The following is a 24,061-nucleotide window of genomic DNA, read 5'->3' as shown; positions in this document are numbered from 1 at the left end:
CCTGCTTCCGCCGCCCCAGCGGGTCGCTGCTGGGGTCTTCGTGACGCACGCTGGAGGCCACCGAGGTGCGGACAGCGTGAGTCCGATCGTTCGTGTCCGGCCCCGCCGTACGTCAAAATGGCGACCGACGCACTTTCGCGTGCACTTCCGGCTCCGCCCGAGCCCCGGATTGGCCCTGGTGGCGGCCCGTCGCGTCGCTCTGCGGCTCCGTAGGAGCGACACGGCGCTCAGTGGGCGGCCGGAGAGGGAAGATGGACGCAGGTAAGGGCCTGCCGGGGCGTCAGGGACCCGCGGACGGCGCTCGCCTGGTCCCTCGGTCGCTGGGGATCCTCCCCGAGCGGCCGGGGCGTGGGGAGGCGGGTGGGCGGGGTGCGGCCCCGGGCGGAACGGGCAGGGGCGGTGTCCGTGGGGAGGCTAATTCGTGTGACAGTCCCGTGTTTGCGGGTCTCGGCGCTTTTCCAGTCCACTGCAGCGCCCAGGTGACCGCCCCGGCATGTCCAAGGCCGGCTCGGGCGAGAAGGGGCAACGCGGCCCCGGGGGAGGGGCCAGTCGCCTCCAGGGGCTCGGGCGGAGCTGGGTCCTGAAACGGCGGTCTTGGGAAGCTATTGCCTCCGCCCCGCTAGGACTTATGAAGTGGAAATTGTTTAACTTTTTGAAGTTAGGATGGTAGGCTGGAGGCGAGAAACAGTACTCTACACAGCACCTTCTTTCGGTTTTTATTCAGTAACCAATACGTGACTTTTTCTGTGATGGAAAATAGATTGTGAGTCTCCTATCTTCTTGGTGTTATAATAAAAAGTAGGGGTGTGTACACATGTACATACGTGAACATACGTGCATGTGGTGTTTCCGCCTGGCTCATTATGCTTCTGTCCTTAATTTTTGCTGTCAAGGTATTTTGAATCTTTGTCCAGTAACCTGGAAAGCATTTCTACCACCGCGCTCTTTTTCATCCCAGGGCAGTTTTAATTCTTTCATTTCCCTGGCGAGCGCCTTGCCTTCAAGTATCACCCCGCTCCCCCAAAAGGAAGACTTTCATCTGCATTAATTCCACCTGTCATACCGTTTCTGCTTCGTTTTTCTTTTCCAGCCAGCTGTAACATATATTTACTTAAATCTCAGTTTGGAAACCATAAAGTAGGTGATTTCAATGATTTGTGGCATTTTTCACTTGAATGTTGGGTGGCTGGAAGAAACATTAGCCCCGACTCTCACCCTGTTAACCACACGTATTTTTCTGTGAAGTTCGTTTGAAAAATAAAAAGTATCAGACACTTTTGTACCATTTGCTGGGGCATGGGGTAGTGAAGGAATAGAATTATCTGCTTGGCCACTTTCTTTCATTTTTCCCACTTTCTTTGAAGTTATTACTGCTTGATACCAGAAGGCATTCGTGTGGGAGAGTTGGTTAAGGTGGAAAACAGTTTAACGTCGGTCCTATTATCTCAGATGTGGACATTGTCATGTTAAAGTTAGGAGTAGCCGTGTGATGATAGTGTTTGTGTTTGGAGGCCTGTGTTGATGCTGATAAAAATACATCTGACGTTTGCAGGGTGTGGTGGGGAGTTTTCTTCTGACCAGATACATCTTTGTAGGGGTGACTAAGGGCCCTGCCCTGATCCCCACAGTCCTTGCAGAGTCTGCCGTCCTTGGCCAAGCGTTAGGAGATTCCTGATTGTCTTCCTAGTCATCTGTTCAGTAAACTCCATTTGTTACTGTGCGGGAGGTTTGTGTGGGGCGTTGTTCTAGACCCAAGACTAGAGAAGTGAACCAGATAGACGAAACCATGCCCTGCCCGACATTCCAGACGTGACGCCAGCGCACGTGTCATGTGAAAGTGATGCGGCCCGCCCAGGGCGGGGCTGGACTCAGAGCCAGCATGCCCAGGGAAGGTCTCACTGCAGAGGTAAGTTTGACTGAGACCCAGAGCAGTGCAGAAGGAAGGGCAGGTGGCGTGCAAGGAGCAGCGAGCAGGCAGTGTGACCAGGGTCCAGCGGGTGGGCTGGGAGAAGCAGGAGCTGCAGGCAGAGAGGTGCCTTGGGCCCAAGCACGGGACCTTGCTGGGTCGTGAACTTGGCGTGTTTATCCTGAAGGAGATGGTGACCCTCTGGAAGGTTTGAGAGGAGGCGTAATGAGAATGGAGGTGTGTGTAGCAGCCTCACTCTGGCTCTCTGTTGAGAATGTGCTAAAGAGAGGCAGGGCAGCAGCAGGAGGCTGTGGGAGTGAGCCAGGTGAGCAGCTGGATGGCTGGGTCAGGGTCGGGAGAGGAGGCTGAATTCTGGGTGTGTCGACGGTCGAGATGATAGGGCTGTGTACAGATGGGGCAAGGCCAGGGGTGCAGCTGGAGGGAAAGGAGTTAAGATGGTGCCATGGTGTGTGGCCTGAGCTCAGAAACAGCATGGGGGACACTTGGGGGTATCCTGCTTGGTGGGGAACTGTTGGGAGCCAGTTTTGTGCTTGTTGACTGTGAGGTTGTGATGTCTGGGGAGCCCTGGGTCCACGGGCTGGAGCTGAGGGAGTAGACCTGGCCTGGAGGTTCAAGTGTGCAGAAGGCCACTTTGGGTGAGGCCACTGAGGGTCTGAGTGTGGGAGGAAAGGGAAGGAGCCAGGGAGGAGTGGCCTGGGGCTGCTGGTGCGTGGAGGTCCAGAAGGCAGCAGGCTGCCTGTCTTCCGCCCGAGCCTCCTGCACTGCCCATCAAAGCTCACTCCCGGTTCAAGGACCTGGCAGGCCCAGCACTTAAATGGCCCAGCACGCTGCCTGTTCCTTGAAGCCAGAGTGGAGTCTTCTGCTTGCATCTCCGGTGCATCGCGGTGTGTCTGGCGTGTACGTGGTTGGCGGTTGGTGGTTGGAGGAGCAGAACCTGAGTGAACATCACGCATGCTCTGGTCCTGTGAGCACTTGGTCGCAGAGTTTGTGTACAGGACAAGCCCGGTCTGTCGGCACACGGTGTCGTGAATGAGAAGCGCCGCTCAGGCCGCGCGGTGAGGTTTAATGTGGACGTCTGCCCCGTGTTCACTGAAGCAGTGTTTTCCAGTCTCCTGGTGTCACTCAAGTTCCCAGTTCTGTCCCTTCTCTTCCCTCCCTTCCTTTCTTTTTCTTAAAGTTCAGAGGTCCACCACCAGCATCTTCATGGAAAGTATTTGGGATTTTAAGATTTTACTTTATTTTTAGAGAGAGGGGAAGGGAGGGAGAAAGAGAGGGAGAGAAACATACATGTGTGGTTGCCTCTCACGCGCCCCCCACTGGGGGCCTGCAACCCAGGAACATGCCCTGACTGGGAATTGAACCAGCGACCCTTTGGTGGGGTCTCAGGCCAGCGCTCAGTCCACTCAGCCACACCAGCCAGGGCAGTATTTGGGATTTTAAAAAGTAGCTGCTTGCGAACCTGTTATTCTAAACAAGTGTTTTCTGACCCTCACCAGTGTGGCTCAGTGGGTTGGACGTTGTCCCACAAAGCAAAAGTTCGCCAGTTTGATTCCCAGTCAGGGCACACGCCTGGGTTGTGGGCTCGGTCCCTGGTTGGGGCACATGCAGGAGGCAACCGATCGATGTTTATTTTTCACATCAAAGTTTCTCTCCCTTTCCCTCTTTCTAAGGAAAAACTGAAATCTTCAAAACAGAAAAGAAGCATCTTCTAAGGGAAAGGGAGACCCCTTCTTTTGATTTTATTTATGAAGGGTGATCTCTCAGAGCACAGAGGTGTTTGGGGGAAATACCCTTGATGCGTCGTGCTGAGCCCTCAGAGAAACCCAGCGGTCGAATGAGTGTCTTGTGCTGCTCCCTGGCGACAGTGTGGTTGGTGCCGAGGGCAGAGAAGTCGGTTCCACTACGTGAATACAAGGACCCGTTTCTCTGTCAGATTAATCAGGTTAAGTCGAGCTGTTTCCTAATGGAGTCACAATGCTAATAAAGGGCTTTCCGCATCCTCTTCCAGGTGTGGTGAGGAATATCCCAGGGAAGATGTGGGAGGTCAGGCTTCTAGAACCCTGGGGACCAGATGGGGAAGGTGCTTCTCAAAGGGCTTCTTTTGTGTGCTGGGTGATGCCTCTGCACCTGGCTTCTCCTGTGTGTCGTCTCCTTTCAGATTCAGGTCAAGCCCGGGAAGTCTAGAGACTGGCACTCTTTTCCAGGTTGGCGCCCTTGAACTCGGGAGGTACGGGACTGCTTCATAAACAGTGTGATACTGCGTGGAAAGAGGGTGGCATTACAATGCGGCTGTGGGCCGAAATGGGCAGGCCATCTCAGGGCGGCAGGCAGGCCGCTGGCCCGTCCGAGAGCAGAGTCTCCACGAGGCCTGAGATGGTACGCGGGGGAGTGGGGGGGCTCAAGACCACTGCTGGGCATTGTGCCTGTTGCCGGAGCCTTGCACCCATCCATGCTGTCCCCTGCGAGTGCCTGGTCTCCTGGCTGGCGTCCGGCTCCCACAGTAAAGAGTCTGAAGCCACACAGCCTGTAATTTTCTTACTTAGGGAGGGACACCACAGAACACCTCTTGCTGCTGTCTCTCTGAAGTTGGCTTGGTTGCCTGTAAATTTTACTAATAAACCTGCGAAACACGCTTGCTTTGCATTTTGCCACTCTTGTGATAAAACCCCTCAACTTCAAAGCTGCCCCAGGCCTTGTCACCTGTCACCCCCTCTCCCCCCCTTTCAGAACGAACCTTTCCTTTCCTTCCCATCATTTTCTTGTTATGGGAAGCTAGCTCTCAGGAGCGTCTCAGGGGCCAGAGTGACACTGCAGACTCACTGGTGGCATCGTGACCCTTGGACGTGCGCCACCGGCCACAGAGGAGCTACTCACCCGAGAACCCAGAGCTCGCCCATGTTTTGGAGAGAGGTAGCTGCTGCCTCTCGGGAGGCCTCGATGCCAGGAGAATGTCCCAGCTCCAGCAGGGCGGGGGTCACAGTCGGTGGAGATCAGACAGGTGTTGTCAGCATCCTCCTTCTTGAGAGGGCACCGTGTATCGAGTCCATGTGCCGTGGAAGGTGTGCCACAGAAGGCAGGCTGGGCATGGGAGACAGCGGTGGCTGAGGGCGTGGGGGTGCTGTGGGGACAGCGCAGGCAGGGAGTGTTGTCAGCTCTTGAAAAGGCGGGCTTGTCATTCGTCCCAACTAAGTTGTCACAGTCAGGAGTGGAGACAGGCAGCCTTAGGTGGGAGGGCAGAAATAAGCTTGACGTCACCTTGTGCGTTTACGTCATGTTGTTTGTTCCCGTCACTGAGCGGCCTGGTCGGCACTGACCGTGGACACAGACACCGGAGACAGGTGCGTGTGGAGCCGTGAGGCCCAGATCTGCCGTCATGCTGGGGCCCTCTGGGCAGTAGGGGCTGCTCTGGAAGCGCAGGGCTCCTGGGACCCTGAGAAGGCAGAGCTTAGGTCTGGGTCCCTACAGCCAGAGAACTCCGCGTCACGCACGCCGGCCTCCGTGGCTGTGGGCCTGCTGGGTCCACACACTGCCTTCCTGGCCCTGTGATGGGGGCTCCGCTGTGCGCTGGTCCAGGTGCTGGTAGAGCAAAGCACTTGCCTTTGAGCCTGTAGTTCTCACCCCTGCGACACTGCTAGCCCTGGAGCCCTTCTGTCTGTGGCTCCCTGTGCGCTGCCTGGGGAGGGTCCCTGCATGGCCCAAGGTGAGGACAGCCTGTTGTTTCCCCCGTTTTACGGGTGAGGGGATGGCCACCCCCAGAGGCACTGTGAGTGCCTGGCCACCCTGCGGCAGCGCTCTGCCCTGCCTCTCCCTGGGGCTGTGCCCAGCACAGAAGAACCAGCAGGGCGCTGGCCGGCAACAGGCCCACCCTGCAGGGCCCCGAGTCCCTCGTGGCGTGGGCACCCATGCCACGTACCTGGTGAGACGAGGCGTTGAGGGAGCTGTGACTCTGGGGACTGACTGTCTCGTTGAGAAGAATAGGTGAGAAAACCACAGGTGTGCTGCGGCCTCGTTCGTGGGTCTGTGCAGAAGGACCTCCAGAGGGACAGTCGTTGCTGGGTGTGAGGCTGCACATGACTGCTTACAGTATTTTTGTAGTTTTTTTCCTTTCCTCTTTCTTTCCCTTTCCCCTTTCCTTCTCCTCTTCTCTTTTTTACTTCTTCTTTCTTTCTTTCTTTTCTTTCTTTTTTTTTAAATAAATAGCATATGTAACTTTTACCAAAAGGTGGAGCTATCGTCAAAAAGTAAATTAAGATCTGGGAGAACTGGCTGGTGTGGCTCAGTGGATCGAGCTTAGGCCTGCGAAGCAAAGGGTCGCCAGTTTGATTCCCAGTCAGAGCACGTGCCTGGATTGTGGACCAGGTCCCCAGTAGGGAGTGCACGAGAGGTGACCACACAGTGATGTTTCTCTCCATCTCTTCCTCCCTCCCTTCTCCGTCTCTAAAAATAAAGCAAATAAAATTAAAAAAAAAAAAAAAAGATCTGGGAGAAACTCGTCCAGTGTTGTCGGTTTCCCAAACACTTCTGTGAGGTTGCAGGTGAAGGATCAGGTGAAGGACGTGATGGCCAGGCCCCGTGGGAGCTGGAGAGGCAGCAGGGAGAGCTGTGTATCAGGGTTCTCGGAGGCGCGGCTGCAGGGACGGAGCACCTGAAGCGCGCTTCACGCACCTGCCTCCCAGGCGTGGGGACTTGGTGCTAGGCCGCGTTCCCTCAGCCAGGGCTCTGTGAACAGGAGGGACCCTGGAAACAACCAGAATAAGGTGGGGCTCAGGTCTTGTCACCGTGGTAGACCCCGTGCTCCACACACTTCCTGTGCAAGTGGGGTGCTTCTGGTGGAGGCTGTCGGTGGGGCCCATCTGGTGGCCTCCCGGGAGAGCAGGCATAGGCTTTGGCTCCAGACCTCTCGGTATCCAGGCCTTTAGGGGCCTATTCTCTCCAATTCTGGAGCCTAGTGCCCCACCCAGGAGTTCCTGCCCTGCCCCTGCAGCTAAGTGCTCCCCACCAAGAAATCTGTGGTGACCTGGAGCCCCCAGTGGTCAGGGAGGGCTTGGGTTTCTTGCCTCTGAAGCGTCTGCCTTCATCATGGCTCTGGGCTGGTGCTCCCCGGTATGGCCTGGTGAACCTGGGACAGCGGTGGGGGCTTTCCCGCCCCCACCTCTGCCAGCCTGGCACCGCACCCGAAGCTGAAGGTGTGGTTTCGTTTTACTTTGGTCCTTTAGGTTTTAAACATTTTAGTTGTAAAGCAGGTGTTTAAATTAGGTGCCTTTGATTTTTGTGTTTACTTTTTGCCCTGGGCTTGGCCCCAGGTGGCGTCCCACCCTGGTTTCTGCGGCACTGACTCTGGCTTGAGTCTGAAAGGCACAGGCGGTGGGGAGGTGGGTCTGGCAGCCTGGTCCCCATACCTCCCCAAGCACTGCCGGGTCCGTACAGGTGCTCCATTGGTGGCGATTGTTGGCTGACCCTGAAATGTGCAATTCCACTTGGGTTTTTTATACAGAAATGCCATAAATGATCACGATGCTGTTTTATGAAATTATAAAACTTTGGCCAACATGTGTCTCTAATTTCAATAGCTACTCTGACCTACGACACACTCCGATTTGCTGAATTTGAAGATTTCCCGGAGACCTCGGAGCCTGTCTGGATACTGGGCAGAAGATACAGTGTCTTCACAGGTACCAGCCGTGCCGGAGCCGCTGCGCTCCCGCGCTTGGGCTCCAAACTGTGTGGTGGTGGTAACAGTCGCCTGCCAAGTTTCTGGTAGATGCGACGGGTACTTAAGGCTGTGTGTACGTGTTTTCTTTTTTCAAACATTTTCTAGAAAAGGATGAGATCTTATCCGACGTGGCGTCTAGACTGTGGTTTACGTACAGGAAGAACTTCCCAGCCATCGGTGAGTCCTGTTTGTCACACCGTGCGACGGGATGGGCACGTTTTAGGAGGAGCACAGCAGACTGATGTGTAGATTGACTTGGGTGTGCCCAGCAGTTGTCACTTCGAGTTTATGCTCCCGGCAACCCCAGGGGGGCAAGCTGGCGAGGCCCCGCCCATGCTCCGTGGAACCTGGGGCTCCTGGCAGTGCTTCTCCAATCACCAGTCGCCGTTCTGCCGTGGGGCCTGAGACCAGGGTCCTGACTATGGACGTGAAGTGGCGAGGTGCTTCGCAGGCTCTCGCCGGGTTACGTACTTGAGTGTCATCCTGGGTCAGGGTCACGGGTTCAGGGTGGCTGGAGGCCTCAGCTAGCGCTCTGCCCATCGTCTTCTCCGGTGTGTCCCACGCTGAGCTGGGGTGGGGGGCTGTGGGACCAGGTGGGTGGCACTCAAGTACGTTCCTTTAAAAGCAATTCTTCCTCCTTGTGCCCGGAGGAGGACAGACGTTGGGGACCAGCGTGGTCTGGCCTTTGCCAGTTGGAACACCTGAGACCAGAGGTTGGGGCCAGGAGGCTTCACCTCCTCCTTGCCTAGTCTCGATTCGGCTCCTCTGTTCTCCCGAAGTGAGGTGGGCATAGAACAGCCCCAGGGCCTGACGTTTAGGGCACTGGAGTGCGGGAGACCAGACCGGAGTCTCCACAGGTTACTACTGACGATGCGATTTGTCAGGTGCACTCTGCTCAGCCCTGGGCACAGGTGGCGTTGAGGTGTGCTGTGTGGTGCCGGGCGGGGGCGGGGGGCACTGTCCTGCAAGTCAGCTGTCTGCACGCAGGGAAGGAGGACGGGCTGCGGAGGAGCCCTGTGTTGCCCGACAGGGTTGTGAGGGAGGGGACTCCTGGTTCTGCAGGCCACTGCAGTGTTTCCTCCCTTGACCCCAGGTCTCGGCTGTTTAGTGTGTGAGGTGGGGTGGGAGGTGACAGGCACCATGCTGAGCGCCTGCCCTGAGAGCTAGGCTGTGTCCTTGAGTGCATGGTGGGGCTCCCGGGCTTGAGGAGAGACGCACCCCCGGGGTCCAGCCCCTGAGTCTGCTGAGTCACTGCCAGCCAGCCTGGGCCTTGTGTCTGGTGAGGACGTCAGGGCATTTCCTGTGTGTGCAGGCCTGTGTGACGATACCACGGGCCTAGTGTCGGAGTCTGTGCGCTGGTGAGTGAATGGGCCGCGGACAGGCTGAGGGCACGCGTGCCTTCACTGCTGACCCTGAGCCCCGCCCCTCCCAGTGCGACCCTGCACCACAGTCTGCATGCCTGATGACTTGTAGGCGCAGGGTCTGCTCGAAGTTTCCAGACACCTGTGCTTCTCTGTGACTCTTCACGTGGTTTGCCCACTTGAGAGGGTTGTTGGGACAACTCACCTCCCAGCAGCAGGTCCTCAGCATGACTGGGTGCTGGGGTGGGGGGTGGCCAAGATGGTGCTGATGCCTGCCGCGCAGGGTGACCGGCATGGCCCGATTGCTGCTGCCTGATTTTGAGTCCACTCTCTCTGCCGCCACTACAGGGGGCACCGGCCCCACTTCGGACACGGGCTGGGGCTGTATGCTTCGCTGCGGACAGATGATCTTTGCCCAGGCCCTGCTGTGCCGGCACCTGGGCCGAGGTGAGTCACACCGGGGGCAGTGGGATGAGGTTGTGTCACACGGAGATGAGGGGTTGGGCTTCTTGAACGACCTGCTGGCTTTCAGCGATTTACAAGAGTGACTTTAAGAAATGCTGACATGTGTTTGGCAGAAGTTCTCTTTAAACCTCTGAAGCTGTTGTTTGCCTTTTGCATGGGTTTGTGTTGGCATCTTTGGAACCCTGGGGAGCCTAGATTTGAACCTGAGTCAGGTTCAAAGCAGCTGGGATGCGCTCTGCATCTCAAGTGTTTCATGGTGCTCGGGCTGCTTTGTCACATCGGCCAAACTGCACTTCTGCCCTGTCTCTGCTAGACTGGAGGTGGACGCAGCGGAAGAGGCAGCCGGACAGCTATTTCCACGTTCTCAACGCGTTCATCGACAGGAAGGACAGTTACTACTCCATCCATCAGATAGGTGGGCGGGGGCCGGGGGCCTTGGCCTGGCAGTTTATGTGGGCAGCTGGTCTTAGGTGTCCCGAGAGCTTTTCTGCGTGGTGTGTGCAGCAGGAGGCCTGTCCCCACTGTGGGCCGCGGGGTGGGCCCGGTCGCTTGTCCCAGCCTCTGTAAATCCACTCGGGACTCGGGCAGGGAGTCGGACAGGGAGCCGCTCCTTTGCATAGGCAAGTCCAGCTTGTGATGAGCCTCCTGTTCCCCGTCGCAGAAGGAAGTAAAAAGACGGCTCTGAGTTCAGTGGGTCCTTCTACTTCTCAGTCCCGCTCCTTGTTGAAGGACTGGAGTCCTGGCTCGCAGTGCAGGACAGAACTTGAGTCCCTGGTGTCCCTCTGGAGGAAGCACCCTGGTGTCTGTCAGTGCAGGGAGTGGGGTTGGGCGGGTCTGTCCTGGGCGGGTCTGTCGGGGCTTCCTGGGACCTACTCCTCCTGCCACCGGGACTGGCTTCTTCTAAGAGGTGGGAGAGGGGTGTTGGGGTCAGGACGTCTGTGTCACTAACCGGATCTGTTTCCTGCAGCGCAAATGGGAGTTGGCGAGGGCAAGTCCATTGGCCAGTGGTATGGGCCCAACACGGTCGCCCAGGTTCTCAAGTAAGTGCGACCTCGTGCTCCCCTCCCCCATCTCTGTGGGGAACAAGGTGGGGTGGACGTGCTCAGACCTGAGGCCTGTTGCTGCAGGGCCAGTGGGGCCTCTTCCCCTTCAGAGCCTCAGGAGGGTCCTCAGCGGTGACCATCCACATGGTTTTGCAAATTGGAATTTAGATTTCTCATAGGAGGAATGCTTCACCCAGGGTGCGCCCATCGGCTGGAGCCATTGTTCTTTGTCGGTTGGTGGGCCCATCCAGTACAGCAGCTGGGTGGTTGGGGAGGGCTGCCCCCCTGTAGGAGCTGTGGGGCTCCGCCCTGTCCTGGCCTCCTCCCCACTCCTCGAAACATCAGCCTCGTGCCTTGGCCTCCGTCACCTGCCTGCTCGCTCCCAGTCCCCACAGGACACTCCGCAGGCACCCTCAGGCGGCCTTCCTGGGATGGCCCTTCTCATCTGTCCTCATGGACGGCTACCTCTCCACCCAGCCACCCTTGTCAGGTTTATTGGGATCCTCCAGGGCACTCCTTCTCTTACACGTCCCACTTCTGGTGGGTCCCCAAGCCTGCCACTGTCTCTCTGTCTCCTTGTCTAGCCCGTGGATGACTCAGCATCCCCGTGTGCCCTGTAGAGCCTGGGCCTAGTGCTGCCCACCTTGGAAGTGGGGCCTGTGTGTGTGTCTACCTGTGTGGTCTGCGTGAGGTCTTCCTGTCTTGCATCACTCACTTCCTGCTTTCCTCCCCACTGCTGCCTGAAGCCACTGCATCAAGGTCATTGTCCACCCTGTCATGGCTGGAGGCCAAGTTTCTGTCCCCACTCAGCCACCTGGCAGGAGCTCTTGGCACAGGCACGTGCCGTCTTTGGAAACCTGGGCCACAGAGCCACGCTCTCCAGTCCTTTGTCCCTCTGGCCACCTTGACCTCTCTTGCTGCGCCCCTTTCCCACCTGTGGGCACTGCGGGCCTTGTCTTGGGCCTGTGGCCACCTCCCTTTGTGCTGTCCATGCCCGACTTTAGCAGTTGTTGGCTCCCTCTCAGCTCCCATAGTCGTGAACCAGGGCCGACTTGTCACACCAAGACACTGACCTAGTACCTTGAACATCCAAGGAGCTGGTCAGCCTACAAGCCAGAACCCAGAGCAGACTCCCCCACCCAGGCTGCTTGCTTCTCTCACAGTGGGGGTGGTCCCTCCTTCCCAGCATGCAGTCCAGACACTGGGATGGTGCTGGACTCTTCTCTCCCAGCGCGACTGTGTGGTGTGTCCTAACTGACCGTGTTCCTTGCCTCACCCGGGTCCAGGCCCCATCCCTCACCTCCTCGATGATCTCCCTTCTCTTTGCCACCATGGGGTGTCTTCTCAAGCAGCAGCGGGAGTTGTCTTCACGTTTAGAAGTCAGCCACCCATCCCTCTCCTGCTGTGAATGCCCTGGCTTCCCCAGCAGGATGAAGGATGGCCGGATGGCTGAAGGTGCAGCCCAGCTGCCCTATGTGCCTCCTGGCACATGGCGCCTTATGCTTCTGCTTCAGACTCTTTGCATGTACTGTGCCTATTGCCTCAGCACCTTCCTGCACTGGCCTGGTTGTGCCCTGCCTACCCCTGCTGTGTTCTCTGGGGCAGTGACTACCTCACGCGGTCACTTCTTTCTTGCCTGCCTCCCCCCCGAATGTCAGCCTCCCTAAGGGCTCTGTTTCTCATGGGTCAGTGCGTCTCTGCTTGGTGCCTGGCCCTCAGTATGGGCAGGAGGTGGCCGGTTGGCCCTGCAGGTGCTCTCCTGGTGTCTTGTCTGGCCTTCCCCCCAGGGGGGCTCTGTGTGGTCACCCCGACACCCCTCACCATGTCCCCAGACCCAGCAGGGTCTCCCTGTTGTGGGGAGCCTACCTCCAGAGAAGCCCACAGGTTTCCACCCCTGTTATGCTTCTGGTGGCAGAATCTGCCCTCCTTCCAGAGCCAGAACCCTGGGGCTGCCACTCCTCAGTCATTCACAGCTAGGAACCTCAGCTCAGTGTGTCTGTGGGGGGGACGGGGGACGCAGAGTGAGGGGCTGGGGCTAGGCCTGCCTCTGTTGGGACGCCTGTGGTCTCCAGCCCCACTTGTGTTCTGCTTCTCACCTCTGTCTGCCCTCACGATGCTATGCTACCAGGCAACTCCTGTGCAGAGACTCCTCTCTGCAGAGGACACTGGGGGTCCTAGGAGGAGCACTGGGCCCAGGGGGAGAGACAGGCTCCAGCCTCGGCTTTATTCCCACCTGTGGCACTGACGTCTCTGAGCCTTGGTTTCTCTCCCTGGTGTCCTGCAGAGCAGAACCCCCTGTGCATCGTGAATGCTCATTCATGTGTCCTCCTTTCTGGCAGGAAACTCGCTGTCTTCGACACGTGGAGTGCCCTGGCCGTCCACGTAGCCATGGACAACACAGTGGTGATGGAAGACATCAGTAAGTGCAGGAAAGCAGGGTCGGGATGGACGGGACTCGGGGAGTGGCCACTGAGCACTCACCCTGGCCAGGCTCCCAGGGCCTGGCCTGGAGACAGCGCCTGGGGGTCCTGCCCAATAGCTGGGCACTCTGAGCAAAGGTCAGGGGGTCCCACCTCTCCTCACTGAGGGGACCAGGTGTCAGGGAAGGGCCTGGGCTCTCTACAGAGCTGGGTTACTTAGCAACCCACGTGGTTTTTGTACCTGCTGAGTTGCATTCATGTGCGTGATGCACCACGGAGGAAGGCAGGAACAACTTTCCAACGCCACCCTCTCAGGCCAAGGTACAGCGTGGAGCAGGGACACAGCTCTGCCCCTTTCTGGAAAGATCCCCTGGAAACCCAAAGGAATTGGACGCATGTGGACATTTAGAAGACAGTGTTGCCCATGCAGCTACTGGCATGGAGCATGGCCACAAGTGCGTGTTGGCTCACAGGGGTGTTGCTTCTCCACCGGGCGTTGGGGCCCCATTCTGGGGACACTGTCAGGATTGGGGAGCCAGGGGTGTGGCTTCTTACTGAAAAGCAGCCCTGACTTCTGTGGCTCTGAGGGCGGTGGCAGAGCCCTCACCCCCTGACAGTTCTGTCTCCCTGGGAGGGGTGACTGGACATGTAACAGAAGGCCATCGTTCTTCCTTCTGCACCTCCTCCTCATTCTGTTTCTTGAAGTTTCTCTGAAACATTGGAAAGTTTAGAAATGCAAAGAAGGGGAAAAAACGCTTACTTTTACTGCTCAGCAGTATCCCATATTGCCCTTTAGACACACTTCCTTCCAATGGGCTTTTTCCCCCAAGAACACATGGTATCGTGGCGTTTTCTCCTGTCCGTGAGGGCGTCACTGTGTCTCACAGTCTGGCTGCACAGTGCTCCGTCACACCGTAATTTCCTTTCTGTCAGTGTTGGGGATCCTCCTTCACCCTCTCTAGGGTCTAGTCCAACCTTGGCCTAAGACAGCTGGCTGGTGGCTCCAGGGCAGCGTCCAGGAAGGGGCAGGAGACGTGCAGCTTCCTGGAGCCTCTGTCCCTTTTGCCGGGCGGGGTGGGGGGTGGGGGCAGGCGCACTGTGGGGAGGCCCTCTCCGATCTCTCCTGGGGTCTCAGTTTTGGGGTCGGCAGTGCTGGAACTGTGAGGAGACATGACGTGTGCTTGTCCGAGGAGCTCGTGAGTCTGGTTCTGGGGAGGGTCTGACCTGTATTTCTGACAGGCTCTCAGGGGAGATGTGTGTGGCCGATGGGCCATGATCAGGGCCCCGTCTCTGTGTCGCCTGCCCCCGCCCAGGCCAGAAGTTACACATGCATTTCACAGGGATGGGTGGAGGATGCCCGGCACCCACATTTAGGAAGAGAAGCATCAGAACATAACCAATGGGACGATTCAGGGAGGTGTGGGGTGAGCAGAGGAGACTCTGAGTAGGTGGTACTGAGTGCTTCTGGCTGCAGGAGCCCTGGAGAGAAGGGCCAAGGCCACAGTGAAGATGGGCTGGCTGCTTATTCAGTGCACGGCTCAGAGCCACTGGGCCGCGGGCTGGGGAGGGAGGCCCAGGGTCTGCAGAGGTGGAGGAACAGTGCCAGCTTCTAAGAGGAGCTCGCTGGTGTCACGGATCCCACCGAGCCCCTCTGCAGGGAAGAGGTAGCTTAAATGTTCCTGTTGAGATGCTATAGGAAGCCTGCCAGGTGAGGGGACCCTGGGCACCCACTCAGCCCTCATCCTCTGAGGGCCCACCAGGATGTCCACCACTGGCCCTGACAGCGCTGAGTGTGGGTCGAGTGAGCCCGTGTGAGCCCAGCAGCGGGTGGGGTCGCTGGGTCCAGGGAGACATCGCAACGTGAAGAAGATGTCTGGCCGCGGGCGCAGACGACGTGGGTGAGTGCTGACCAAGCTTCAGTGTTGTCTGGAAGGGTCTGGGCAAAGAACCGGGCAGCAGAAACAGAAGCAGAGCAGAACAGCTGCGATCGTGGGGGCGGACCCGGGGCAGTGAGGGGTGGAGCTGGAAGGAGACTTGAGTCTGAAGAACCTCAGGTGTTAGCAGTCAGGCACGTGTAAAACACGTGTGTTCCTGGTGACATTTCCAAACTACAAAAATGAAGAGGGACTTCTGTGAGCATCCATATGACGGTAGTGATGATAGCCTGCCTGTGCAGAGAGGCTGTTCTCTGGCTCTGCAGGCTCGCCCTCCACCACCAAATGCCGGAACGTGCTCCGAGTTCTGAGACCTGGGTTCAGGAGGTCGGGAAAGTAAATGTATTGTTCAGTTGTCGAAAGAAAAACAGTCTAAACAAGTTAAAAATGTTAAGGGAGCCTTAGATAGTACGGAGGGGTGCCTTGGACAAGGGACAGCCCATCTGTTGACAGCAGGACCACTGTGATGCCCCAGGCCCCCTGCGGGCTCGCGGGTCTCAGGAGGCAGCCTGGCTCTGCCAATTTCGAGCCAGCCCACAAGGCTGGTGTGGTTCCTGAGGACAGGGAAAGACGGTCGGCAGGAGGACATTCTCATCACGAAGCACAGCCTCAGACTCAGGAAAGCCAAGCCCACGTACACAGAGGCCCTAGGGGATCAAGTAGGTGAAAACTGAGTTACGGAGGACCAGAGGAACACAGCAGAGTTAATAGGTGCACGTCACAGCCCAGATGCTGGCGGCAGGACATCCCCCTTCTGAAGTGCCCAGAGAACACGTATAAGCCAAATGCAGAATAACCAAGAAAGACAAAACTGGACTACCTCGAAGTTCCAAACCTTCGTGTTGGGGTCAAAGGAGGTCAAGCTAACAGACCGCATACCGCATTTCAGAGCCTCCTGAACTCAGGAGGAAAACCTGTACCTGTGTGGCATCAGATGGTAAAAAGTGGAAGTGGAGGAAATGAGCAAACACCTCCAAATTAGAAGGACAATGGGACTGACAGGAGAAGCCCCAGGGCAGCAGCAGTGGTGACAGCAGCTGCAGGGACGACAGCGTAAAGGGAGAAGTGGTGGAGCTAATACATTCCGGGCTGGCTCTTGGAGACCACAGGTCACTAGGGAGGGGGAGGACATGCAGAAATCTGTGTTCAGAAGTTCGAAGGTAAGATGCAGATGCCAGTTCCGATGTGTGGGCTTCCCCAACCCCACCACCCAGTCGACACCAGCTACCTGGAGGTGGCCTCAGACCCCATAGGTTAAGGGCTCTACCCACAGAGTTGCACCTCTTCCCCCACTTCAGACGAAACCTGTGCTTCTGACCTGATGCTATGAATTAGAGGTCCCCACCTTGGACTATGTGCCAGAGCAGCTCGAAAAACCAAGAGAGTCGTGCTACTCCTGAGATCACAGGCTCACCGTAAAGGATACAGCTCACGACCTGCCAGACGGAGGAGCTGCCCTGCCCTGGCGCCTCTCTCCCGGGGTCTCCACGTGTCTACCCCCTCACTCCAAGGCTCCCTGAATCCCTCCTTTGAGTTTCTATGAGCTGCATGATGTAGAGGCGACTGATGAAATCATTGGCTGTCAGTGGTTCAGCTCTGTCAGCTCCTCCCCAGGCAGGGGTCGAGGTTCCTCAACCATCTTGTTAACAACAAGAGGCACTTGAGGCCCCCGTCAGGCTCTGCACCAGCAGCGGGAGGCAGAGCAGCACCCCGCACAGGGCTGCAGGGACGCCTGCGTGTGTGTAGGCGGTTGGGGAACAATTTACAGTTTTCTTTTGAACGTTTTACCTAAAATGTCACACGATGTGCTTGAGTGTGATATTGTTACAGAATTACATGCTTAGGATTTTGTAATAAAAGAGTTTGTAATAGAAAGGGGTATTACTTGTTACTCGTTCCAGACCCTGTGTTTCTTATAAATCACAATATCACAAAAAGATTAAATAGCCAGAGTTTTTTTTAAAAATGGGTAAAGCATTGCTCCCAGTTCTTCCTTTTTCCAGCCGTCTGCCCAGCCTCAGCCTGGACTCACCAGCTCTAGGCGCTCGGTGCGAACCCCACAGCCACGGCCCCCGTGTCATAGGCTGAACCGCTCCCACCGAGCTGTGCACCTCACTGTCGCCCTCTGGAACCTCTGTGAGCCAGGCCTCTGTGGTCTTCTTCAACCTGGAAGTTCCGCTTTGTTTCCCCTGGCTCTTCCCAGCATTGGCGTTTTTGAACAGCCCAGGCCAGCTCAGTAGAATACCCACGCTCCGTCTCGTTTCCTCGTGGTCGCATACTGACCAGGCACCTTGACCGAGGGCATGGCCTGGTGGCTGGGTCCCAGTTTGCTGCGGGAGGCGGCTCCTGGTCCCCAGCGGGGACAGCGGCTCCGGCTCCCGGGACTCTGTGGGTGGTCTGAGGGGTCACTCGCGGGGTCTGCGCGGGGTTTCTCTCATGCAGGCCTTTGTCTTCTGCTCTTCTCTGGCATCGTGCGTTACTCCTCCTGGGCACTGACAGACCTGGCCGTCCCGCACTGTCCCTTTCCCACCCTGGCACTGGCCTTCCGCGAGGAGCCTAGCCCCTTTTGGGAGGAGCGGTGTTGAGAGGCCAGGCTGCTTCCTGGGTGTGCTCATGCCACAGGTGTGTCTTTCCTGCCCTCAGTCCCCATTTCACGCGTGTGTGAAGGTCCTCCAGTGCTCTTAGAAGCGAGTTGCCTAAACATTCAAAGGAGAAGTTATTCCTTGGTGTTCTTGCTTGGGGTGGGTCACAGGGGTTTGGGGACCTGGTTGGGGCTGCTTCTGGCCAGGCCAGAGGCTGCATGGCGCCTGTGGCATAGGGGTACCTCTCTGAGGTGCACGTGAGTTCTTGAGCCGTTTTCTGTTTGTGTTATTTCACATGAAGATGTTTACTCGAACACGCGTAGGAGATGCTCGGTCTCTGTTCTCTGTGGGCGGTGGGGTCCGTCTCACGGGGTCGGTCTCACGCTGTCGATCCCAAGTCTGGACCTGTCGTGAGCACATGGTGTTCGTGTGCCCTGCTTGTGCACCTGTTTCTTGTGGGTGAGCTGGGACCTGCTCCTGCTCAGCCCATGGAGGCACCTCTCCCTTTTCCAGGAAGGTTGTGCAGGAGCAGCCTTCCCTGTGCAGGGGCCTCTGCATTTCCGGCAGATTCCGAAGGGCACTGTAATGGCTTCCCTGCACGGGCTGAGGTCACCAATAGGCCATCACCATGGAGACCCCTGGTGCTCCTCATCCCCCTGCGCCTGGGGCTCACGGACATCAACGAGGCCTACGTGGAGACACTGAAGGTGAGTGTGCGCCACTTCTGTCGCGCTGGCCAGCGCGGGGATTGAAATGCTGTTTTGCGTTAACGCTCTCCCGTGTCATCATGGCCCTGTCCTAAGCCTCTGACCGCCCTGGGGACTCCTGGCCTCTGCCGGGCCACCCCTCCTGCTGGCCCTGCACCCCTCCCTAGCCTCCTGCCTCCATTCGTCTTGCCCCGTGGGGTCAAGCCCACCCCTGATCTCGGTGTGCGGGCCTCCCCCGCACGCCCGTCTCCCCGCTGCCAGGGCCCTTGTATCCGCCTCCCTCTGCCCGCCCCCTGCATGGAGCTGAGCCCACAGCACGTGTTTCTTATCCCCTTCCTGACCACTAAGCTTGGGGGGCTCATTCTCCTCCTCGGGCCCCAGCTCAGGGGTGCAGGCCTCCTGCTTCCATGTGCTCAGCAGCCCTTTCTTCCTCCTTCCCCACAGGGCTGCTTTATGATGCCTCAGTCCCTGGGAGTGATTGGAGGGAAGCCCAACAGTGCTCACTACTTCATCGGCTATGTGGGTGAGTGGTAGGTGCCCGGTAAGGCCCCAGTCGCCAGAAGCCCAGGGATGGGGAGTGGCCTTCGGGGCAGTCTCTCCTCCCCATACCTAAAGGCAGCTTGACCCAGTGCCAGCGTGTCCCACCTGGGCACAGGTGCCTACGTACGCCAGCCTTTCCCACCCTGCCTTCTCCTGCTGTGTCTCCCAGCCTGGCTCATCCTGCCAGCTGGGTTGTGGTGTGGCAGGTCCGAAGTGGGACCTCCGTGCGCTCCTGTTCTGCTGACTTCTATGTCATCTGGCCCAGGTGAGGAGCTCATTTACCTGGACCCTCACACGACGCAGCCGGCGGTGGAGTTCACTGACAGCTGCTCCATCCCGGATGAGAGCTTCCACTGCCAGCATCCCCCGAGCAGGATGAGCATTGGGGAGCTTGACCCGTCCATCGCAGTGGTGCGTCCCCCATGTCATCCCCTTATTCCTTGTGACCGTGGGAGCTTGTGGACACCTGGTCCTGGTATCCTTTGCTGCTGAGCTGGTCAAGGCCATGTCTCAAACCCGCCAGCCTGGCCCTGGGCCATGGCCTTCATGACCTGAGGCAGAGGGCTGAGCCAGTGGAGACAGGTGGAGGCTGCAGAAGTGAGGACGTGGGACTGTCCCGGGTCCCTGCACTGACGCCGGGAGTGGAAGCCTGGCCCTGAGGTCACTCCCTTGTTTCAGCCAAGTATGTCCTGGTGGCTGCCTGCGCAGCTGCCTGCTCACCACCGCGTTTCATTCCAGGGCTTTTTCTGTGAGACCGAGGACGACTTTGGTGACTGGTGCCAGCAAGTCAAAAAGGTTGGTAGTGAATCCCCTGTCTGTGTGGACAGGGTCTCTGGTTCGTCACCTGTTCCTCCACCTGTTCCTCGATCAGCATCCCATGGCCCTCGTGTGGGCGCTGCTTCTGGCATCATCCCCATGGTGATTAGAGGGTGTGGGGACCCACACTGTTCAGGAAATTTAGGGTGCGTTTCCTAGTTCATCAGCCTCAGGGCGACAGGGAGGTGGGCGGTGTGGTTGCCTCCAGGGCTGCCTCCACACGGGGGGCTGCCCGTGGACAGGCTCAGCCCAGGGCTATGAGCCCTGCCTCCGCCTCATCAGCGTTCTCCTGCTCACGGTGGCCATTGGGTGGGGTGGGGCTTTGTACCCCTGTGGGCTGCCCCCAACAGCTGTGTGTTGCTGACAGCTGTCGCTGCTTGGAGGTGCCCTGCCCATGTTTGAGCTGGTGGAGCAGCAGCCTTCCCACCTGGCCTGCCCCGACGTCTTGAACCTGTCCTTAGGTGAGTCCGAGGCCGCAGGGCCACCAACACAGGGCACTGCCTGTTCTGCTCTTGGGTGTGGTCTGTGTGCTGCCTCTAGTCTCCCCTCCTTGCTCCCCCCACATCCTGTCCCCTTGCTTTTGACCTTTAAGACTTGCATGAACCCCAGATGCAGACACTTGGTGATTTGTGTGTGCGACGTAGAACCAGGGACACTGCTGAGTATCCCCCTTGTTCTGCCCCCCCCACATGTGGTCACCGGGCCCTGTGCACAAAGATCTGGGCTTGCTCCTCACGGGTCCCCAGGTTCTGTGTGACCCAGAATATGCTGGGCTTTCATGGGAGCCAGTCCTGGTATGGGCCACCATGGCCACAGGCGGGCTTTGCCTTCCACCAGCGTGTGGCTCTGGGCTCAGGGGCCTCCTCAAATAGACCCTCCAGTCCCTCCGCGTGAATGAGCATGTGGCACACGGAGAACGGGGCCTAGGCACTGAGGCTGTGAGCACGTCCATCCCCTCCATCGGCTCCGGGAAGGCCCCTTTGAGGACCCGGGCGAGTCTGCCCTGGGGACGACGATAGAGCTGCCTGTCATGGCTTCTCTCTGTGAAGAGCCTAAGGGGGGCAATGCCAGAGCCTGTTACCTGACGGAGACCACGTGGGGGTCAGGGATTGTCATGAAGACCAGCCTCCCATCAGACCTACGTGGCGCAGGGCCAGCACTCCTGTTGGGACCGGTGGCCCTCGCCCTCAGCTACATCAGGTCCCCCTGGGCTCTGGCCAGAGGTGTGTCTGCTCCGCCTCCTCTTGGTAAAAGAGCCTTAGGCGCCTGCCTGGCTCAGACCTGGAGGCCGCTCCCTCCACTGGGCAGCCCAGTGTCCTCTTGCCACCTGCCCGCCCCCATCCAGGGGCAGGGGCAGGGGCAACCCTGGGGCGAGCGGGCCAGCAGGTGTGGTTGGTGCACTCACAGATGCTTGCCTTGCCCTACTCCCAGAGCATCCCCTTGTCTTTTTCTTCCAGATTCTTCTGACGTGGAGCGACTCGAAAGATTCTTTGACTCAGAAGACGAGGACTTTGAAATCTTGTCCCTTTGAAAGTTCTAGAGTCAGGGGATGTTTCGACTGGCCCTTGCTGGAGGCGCCTTCAAGAGCTTAGCCCAGCCTCTGGGCACCCGGTGCCACTGCCTTTCATCCATCCTGCCCGCCGCCCGTGCCCGCTGCCTCTGCCCTGGATGGGACTGCACTGTGCTCAAGGCCTCGCTGCAGGAGGGACTGCCGGCCCAGGTGCTGCGGGCCCGGGAGAACAGGAGCCGCTGGGAGCAGTGAGCGGCTAGGCGCTGAGCATCCGCGTCGCTTCCACCCTGCTTCCTGCAGCCTCTCCGTTCTGGGTTAGCTTTGGAATTAAAGTCCTGTTTGAAGTTACTCGACAGACATGCATTTCTGTTGGGCCTGTCCTGGGTCCAAGAAGACTGGCGGCCAAGTGAGGCAAGGCCCTGGGACTGGGCCTGCGTGCCCTCTGCTGGCAGCCTCACCCATGGCTCCTCCACGACTGCCCAATGGGAGAAGGGTGATCTGGCTTCTCCAGGCTTTTGGGAGAGAAACAGCAGAGGGGTGGGGCCTGGTGCCAAGCAGAGGCGCCTCCCCGACATGTGACTCGACCCAGCCGCAGGCAAAGCCTGAGTGGGTTCACCTCCCTCACTGCCTCCTGGTTCCGGCATTTGGAGACGCCCACACACCATCACTTGCTTGTCACACCAGCTTCCCCTGGGTGGGCAGTGGTTGCAGCCGGGTGGGGAGCTGCCTTGGCCTGTGACTCTCAGGCTCACATGGGACTTCGAGGGTCCCAGAACTGCCCTCCTGGTCACAGAGGCTTCAGATGGTTTGAGGCTAGGGAGCAAACCCTGGTCGTGGTGCAGGGCAGGCACCCCATCTCATCACACCACCTGGAGACATTTCCAGGCCCTTCTCAGCACTGACAGCAGCACCTACCGCCCTGAACCCAGCTGTTGGGCCCAAAGCGCACGGCTCCCATGCAGACTTCGTGTCCTGGAGAGTGGTCTCCGTGGGACCCGGGGGCTTGGAGGTGGACAGCCTTCTTCTTGGGGACCTTCCTTGCGGAGCCCACTCCCACCTTTTGTGTCAGCACTTGCGGAGACAGTGGGCGGGTCCCACCTGGTGGCAGAGGACACCCCATCCCCCGGGTGCTGTTGACGTAAGTTATTTTGCCCTTCCTTTCTCTCTCTCTCTCCCTCCTCCCCCAGGGCCAGAAGAAGGCTGGGTGGTCTCCATTTCTCCAGCTGCATCTTGCAAAGGCGCCACCCAGCCTGCTGGGCCAGCTCTTGCGGCAGCCCCTGCTGGGGTGCAAACGCTGGAAGGGGTGACAGCCTGACCAAAGGGGGGCTGAGTAGTTTGAAAAGGCTCACCGAAGACAGTGTTGTCCATTCTTAGTCTAGTTTGAGGTTGAGGTAAATAATAAGTTTCAATAGAAAACAGTCTGTTGTCTCTGTGTCTTGACTTTTGCGAGTTGGTTGTGCGGGAGGAGCTGTGGACTCTGGTAACCTGTCTCCCTTACACTGGGCAGGTGGAGCCCGTTGGCCACAGCCCAGCCTGGCCCACTATGGCGTTGACCTGTGGTCCTAAAGCAAAAGACGCGTGGAAACTGCGTTTAGGAAAACGAGGGGTTTGCCTAGTTTGATGTCCCTCTGGTGGGTGCCTAAGCCAGTCCCCTCACTGTGCCCCAGACCTGGCAGGACAATGCAGGGGGTCACTGGCCTGCCCTCAGGTGTTGGTGTGATGGGGTCAAAGCCAGGTGAGAAAGCAGAACATATTTCCTGTTGTCCCCAGGTGCAATGGCCTGGGAACCCAAGTTGTGGCCTCTGGGAAATGCTGTGTTAGCATCTGCGGGGATTTCTCCACACTCAGGGGCTTCCAACCAGGCGCTGTCAGCATCCTGAGGGCAGAGGTCAAACCAAGACGTGGGCAGGGCAAGTTCCTCCTGCCCAGGCCAGCTCCTCTGCCTCCTCCCTCTCTTCATAGGAGGCCCACTCCTGGACAGCCCAGGATGGCCGCCTACTTCACAGTCCCTTTGCTGTACAGGTGCCTTTCACCAGTTCTGGGGACAAGGACAGAGGTGCCTTTGGGGCCCTTATTCTGGTACCTCTAGGGTGCTCAGGGGCACATAGTCATTGGGCCACACCTGCCTCCATGGCCCTGCCTGGGTGGTTTGACCACACATGTGGTATTTTTCAAAGAAAGTGTAAGTGGCCTCAATTGGAGAGTCAGCCATGTCTGCCTCCCACTGCCCACCACCTGTGGAACTCTGCCTAGCTCCAAGCCGCCTACCTCTGATCCCACAGCCCTGGAGGGCCGGGGGGGAGGGGGGCAGGTTTCCTGTGCTGAAGCCTCCACCTTGCCCCCAACACCTGATCCAGGCCAGAGAAAGTCCTGCCTGTCTCTGGCCCTTCCCAGCTCAGAGGGATCGCTCTCAGTTCATCCTAGCTGGGCTGGATGCTTGGGGCACAGCCTGGACCCACACAGCTCGGTCTGGTCATGCCAGCCAGGCTGACAGCCGACGTCCACCCTCCCCGACAGCTGTGGCCTCTCAAGAAGCACCGGCGTGGCTCAGTCCACATGACCCTAACGGGGCCACAAAGGCGGGCGACTGGTGTCAGGTCTTCTTAAGAAATCAACCCAGTTTCCTTTTCATTACAGATGGAGTTATGTAAAGTCAGGAATTGAGTGACTGGAGTGTCGCCAGGCCATCCCTGTGGGTGACCCTGGGACCCCTAAAAGAAAGGTCAAGTCTGTGCGCAGCTCCTGACTGCTGCTCCTCGAACCTCCCCCCACCCCCATGAGCCAGGACAGAGGGCCGGGCAGCCTGGCCACATCCTGCCCACACCCACCTGCTGAATGACGGGGCCATGACAGCCTTTCTGGGGAGGCTGGACAAGCATGGACCTGGCCTGGTTTAGGGAGCGGGGCCTGGCTGCTGCCGCTGTGCAGGACCCTTCTGGCCACACGCAGGTTCTGCCCAGCACAGTCTTGTGACCACTTACAACTCTGGCTTTAAGCAAGTATCACAGTTTGTTCTGCCCGGAAGTTGGTGTCCTGGCCATGA

The 24,061-nt window shown here is 58.2% G+C and overlaps 1 protein-coding gene across 3 annotated transcripts; it reads left to right on the top strand.

Moving 5' to 3' along the window:
- Window positions 1-107: 107 nt before the first annotated feature.
- On the top strand, window positions 108-22,436 carry ATG4B (autophagy related 4B cysteine peptidase). Of its 3 annotated transcripts, none has more exons than XM_053919348.1 (14): window positions 108-261; window positions 7,498-7,599; window positions 7,746-7,817; window positions 9,350-9,448; window positions 9,780-9,881; window positions 10,128-10,271; window positions 10,434-10,506; window positions 12,849-12,928; window positions 18,013-18,152; window positions 18,597-18,675; window positions 18,958-19,103; window positions 19,431-19,487; window positions 19,876-19,969; window positions 20,966-22,436. In XM_053919348.1, the coding sequence occupies exons 1-14, from the start codon at window positions 252-254 to the stop codon at window positions 21,037-21,039; spliced, it is 1,272 nt and encodes a 423-aa protein (XP_053775323.1). In that variant the 5' UTR covers window positions 108-251; the 3' UTR covers window positions 21,040-22,436. The 3 variants fall into 3 exon arrangements, with proteins under 3 accessions (XP_053775323.1, XP_053775322.1, XP_024419831.1); XM_053919347.1 differs by having other exon boundaries at window positions 17,959-18,152; XM_024564063.3 differs by lacking the exon at window positions 10,128-10,271 and having other exon boundaries at window positions 17,959-18,152.
- Window positions 22,437-24,061: the final 1,625 nt, after the last annotated feature.

Source organism: Desmodus rotundus, chromosome 2 (assembly GCF_022682495.2).
Source record: "Desmodus rotundus isolate HL8 chromosome 2, HLdesRot8A.1, whole genome shotgun sequence".
In the NCBI taxonomy this organism is placed as follows: Eukaryota; Metazoa; Chordata; class Mammalia; order Chiroptera; family Phyllostomidae; genus Desmodus; species Desmodus rotundus.
The sequence above is the reverse complement of the archived record's forward strand: the minus strand, read 5'-3'. Positions and strand labels throughout refer to the sequence as shown.